Source organism: Sinocyclocheilus anshuiensis, unplaced genomic scaffold (genome assembly GCF_001515605.1).
Source record: "Sinocyclocheilus anshuiensis isolate Anshui unplaced genomic scaffold, SAMN03320099.WGS_v1.1 scaffold25, whole genome shotgun sequence".
NCBI lineage: Eukaryota > Metazoa > Chordata > Actinopteri > Cypriniformes > Cyprinidae > Sinocyclocheilus > Sinocyclocheilus anshuiensis.
In genome coordinates, this window is record NW_015536477.1 from 867,712 (window position 1) to 871,963 (window position 4,252).

Consider the following 4,252-nt stretch of genomic DNA (forward strand, 5'->3'; position numbering starts at 1 on the left):
TGTGTGTGTGTATATATATATATATATATATTTATTTATTTATTTATATTTGTGATTCTGTCTGAATTTTTAATGATTTAAAAAAAACTGAATGTTTTGTTGATTATTTTCAATTAATGTGTTTTGTTTTATTAAAAAAATATATACAGTATATGAGACTTCAAGGAGAAGAGACATTTCTGAATTATCCTGGAACAAAGTATATAGTATAATACTCATAAAAAGTCATCTGGCCATCCTAGTTGTCTTTTCGCCACCCAGTTTCATGTCTGTTCTGAGTCATCCGCTTCTCTTTGACAGGTGCTGTGTCTCTAGCTGGTGCACAGGCCAATCTGTGGGCTGTGGAGGGAGGAAACAAGCTGGTTTGCTCAGGACTGCTTAAACTAGCAAAAGCTAATCTCATCCAAAGTCCAGTTACAACCATTACCCTCCGATCAACAGGTATTCCACATAACCATCAGTTAAAAAACTTTGTGAAAACCAAGATCAACTCTGTTCATCTGGACCTCTAAATGGCTGTACTGTTCGTGGCTAGTAGGCATTCTTGTTGACTGCAGTATCTAACAAATCTTCTCTTCTTCCCCATTGATAGTAGCCACAGAATGTCACTTTGTCCCAATGGTCTCTGTCGCCTATTGGTGACTCTCTTTTATGTCTAGCAGTAAAGAAAAGAAAAAATCTTTTAAAGGAATAGTTCACCCAAAAATTAACAGTTTCATCCAAGATGTTGACGGGTTTGTTTCTTCGTTGGAACAGATTTGGAGAAATGTAACATTCCATCACTTGCTCACCAATGGATCCTCTGCAGTGAATGGGTGCCGTCAGAATGAGAGTCCAAACAGCTGCTAAAAACATCACAGTAATCCACAAGTAATCCATAACACTCCAGTCCATAAATTAACATCTTGTGAAGTGATAAGCGGCATGTTTGTAAGAAACAAATACATCAAGATCAAGTCTTCAGTTTCTAATATTGTTTTCTCCAGTGAAAAAGACGTCTTGTCTGAATCAGGAGAAAAATATGCACCGTTTACAAGTGAAAACAGTCTAAAACTGTTCTAAACATTGATTTGAGCCAGAAGTTAATGATGGATTCATTTCTTACAACTATTGCGGGTCGGTATGACCAAAAATTTATATCACGGTATTTTTCAAAATTATGCCGGTTTCACGGTACATGACGGTATTTTTTTTTTATGCATGACCGGGTGTTAACCATATTTTCTACTGATTGAGAGAGGAAATACTGCAGTATATTGACTTAGAATGCCCTATTTTACTGTCATGATGAGTGAATATTGTCAAAAAATACCACACTAAATAGTGACTAAACACGACCCCTTTTAATACATGTTAACCAGGAGTCACTCTCATTTATAAGAACTTTCACGCTTAGTAACACATACAGCTGTTCCCTCACCACAGTGCAACAGTGAAAGGGGACCCCTTTCAAACAGTGTCACGTTCCGAACATTGTTTAAGCGGCATACTATTGCGGTATTTTAAAAATTCATATCATAACAAAAATATTCGGTATGAACCGGTATACCGCCCAGCGCTACTTACAACCATGCAGATGGATTAGAGTGGTGTGGATTACTCATTCTGACGGCACCCATTCGCTGCAGAGGATCCATTGGTGAACTAATGATGTAATGCTAAAATTCTCCACATCTGTTCCCATGAAGAAACAAACTCGTCGTTTACATATCTCGGATGGCCTTTTCAGCAAATTTTCTTTTTTGAGTGAACTATTCCTTTAAGAATCTAGTTCAAAATACATAAGCTAAGTTCTTAGAAATGTAGGCTACTCTTTGTTTTAAATGGTTTTAAAAATCTTTTATGACATTTTAAAGACAATTGAATAACCACCAAGAAGAAATTGATATGTTATTTTATTTAGACCTGGAATACATGTGAGTGTAAACATATTTTCTAATATAATTATATAAATGATTAATTCACAATATCTAAGTTTGGAGTTGCCACATCACATGACATTTTACAACTGTATATCATTTCCTTTTTTTTGTTGCTCCTCATGACTTTGTTAGTCATATCATATGGTTTTGATCTGGTAGTTTTTCTTTATATTAATAAGCAATGAAGCAGTTTAACTAGCAATAACAAAAGAGAATAACACATGGTACTCAATTCAACAATCAGGACTTTCATTCTTGTAATGAGGCATTGTATTCATGGTGGTATCACGCTGGAATTTTGACAATGTTACATAAACACCAACCGACTCCAAAATATCAAAATTAATTTTAATTTAGAAATTAAACCGTATTTATCATAGGAGATATGACATAATTTTAATGTGATTTTAAATGAATTAGTAGATCAAATCACCAAATCTTATTGATAATTATTAATGACTTGAGTTGCTTTGTCACTGAACAATGCTGCCAGTATGAAGGCACCTTAAAACTGTGGTGATCTTATGGATTGATATAGTAATATACTTCACATTTATGTTATAAAAAAAACAGAATGAACAATTTACGTTCATTTTTTCCTCAGGAGATTACCACCAGTATGAACTCACCTACGACTCTCAAAATGAAAAGTCATCAGAGCTCTATGACATTGTAGTAGTAGCGACGCCTCTCCAACAAAACATCAACTCGGGCATCTCATTCCAGGGCTTTGAGCCACAACTTCCAGAAATAGCGGGCTCCTACCACCAAACTGTGGCCTCCATCATCCACGGCTACCTAAATTGCACTTACTTCGGCTTCCCCGACCCAAAGCTTTTCCCATTTTCCAGCATCCTGACCACAGACACTCCCGGACTTTTCTTCAACAGCGCCGCCAGTGTCTGTCCGGTCAACATAACCTCCGGCTTCCGCCGAAAGCAGCCTCAAGAGGCCGGAGTCTACAAGGTCTTTTCCCCAAAACCTCTGGAGAGGAGTGAGCTGAAGACACTTTTTAAGTCCTACTACTCAGTGCAGGTCACAGATTGGTTGGCGTACCCTCACTACGGAAGCACCCAGGGGTTGCCACCGGTAGTGCTGCACGAAAACTTGTACTTCCTGAATGGAATCGAATGGGCTGGGAGTGCGATGGAGATGAGCTCAGTGGCAGCTAAGAATATAGCACTGTTGGCCTACCACCGCTGGAATAGACAACTGGAAATGATTGACCAGAAAGACCTCATGCACAAAGTGAAGACAGAATTGTGACGCACCCCGTATGTCATTATAAAGACACTGTGATCACAAGTATGATAAGAGGGATTATACTTGTCAAACCTGTTAGAGACAAAGTAAGCAACAGCATGTTTTCGATTCCGCACAACATGACTTATGTTTTAGTTTTCTGTTTTTGAAAGCAGAAAGGTTGCATGTCTGCTTGTCTGTCAGATGTTTGGTGAAAGCGAACAGCAGTGTGGTCGCAGGCTAAACGCTCAATCTTTATCAGACGGCGGTAATGCATGGGAAGTGTTCTCCATTACTTACCAACTTGATGCTTCTGTAAGCTCACTTATCATGAGCTAATAATGTGATAAAGTGAAAAATTGTGTGAAGAGATGTGAAAGTAATTCTTCATTTGTTTAGGTATTTTGTTTATTATTATTTTTGCTGAAGTCTTATAGTTTCACAATTCCAATCACTCTTGTGTTTTACATGCTATGAATGTGTAATGTCACTGAGCTAGGAAAAGTATTAGCAGGATATTTAAGCTTTAAAAACTATTTATTATGATGAAAAAAATAATGGCTTATGGTCATCTCAAAATAAGAATTCTGCATTCTGACGTCTGCCCCAAAATCTTCTTTGCGTAATTCTACGTAATTCTTAATTGAGTGGATTTTTTTTGTTTTTCAAAGAAGTCTCTTATATTCACCAAGGCTGCATTATACAAATACAGTAAAAATAGTAATATTTGAATATTTTATTTTCTACACCATCTCACACACTTGTTTTCTACTATAATTAGGGCCCTATGATTTCAGCGTTCTGGAAAATGCAGGCGGAATCGCGGAAGCCAGTCATACAAATGGAATATGCTCTGTGCACAAGCGTAGTGACGAACTTCCACTGTCGCCAGAAGTCGGGATATCAGTTTCCGGTTTACAATCATATCACCCAAAATGGCAGTATTTACTTGATGTCTCCAAGATCTGCCTAAAATAAGCATCAATGATGTCCATCGTATCGTTGATGCCTGGTCCCCTGCTCCAACAAGCAAGCGGAAAAAGGGATTTAAACTCTACATGTTGAGTTATCTGCACTAGTTTAATCTA

The 4,252-nt window shown here is 37.4% G+C and overlaps 1 protein-coding gene across 1 annotated transcript in view; it reads left to right on the forward strand.

Annotated features, from left to right (window-relative positions):
* Positions 1-3,552, forward strand: part of LOC107663520 (prenylcysteine oxidase-like) — an 8,481-nt gene extending 4,929 nt beyond the window's left edge. Inside the window, exons 5-6 of the mRNA XM_016453781.1 lie at positions 301-441; positions 2,527-3,552. Of these exons, the coding sequence (XP_016309267.1) occupies positions 301-441; positions 2,527-3,188 (803 nt within the window). The 3' untranslated portion in view covers positions 3,189-3,552. The remainder of the gene's footprint in view (positions 1-300; positions 442-2,526) is intronic.
* The last annotated feature ends 700 nt before the right edge of the window (positions 3,553-4,252 follow it).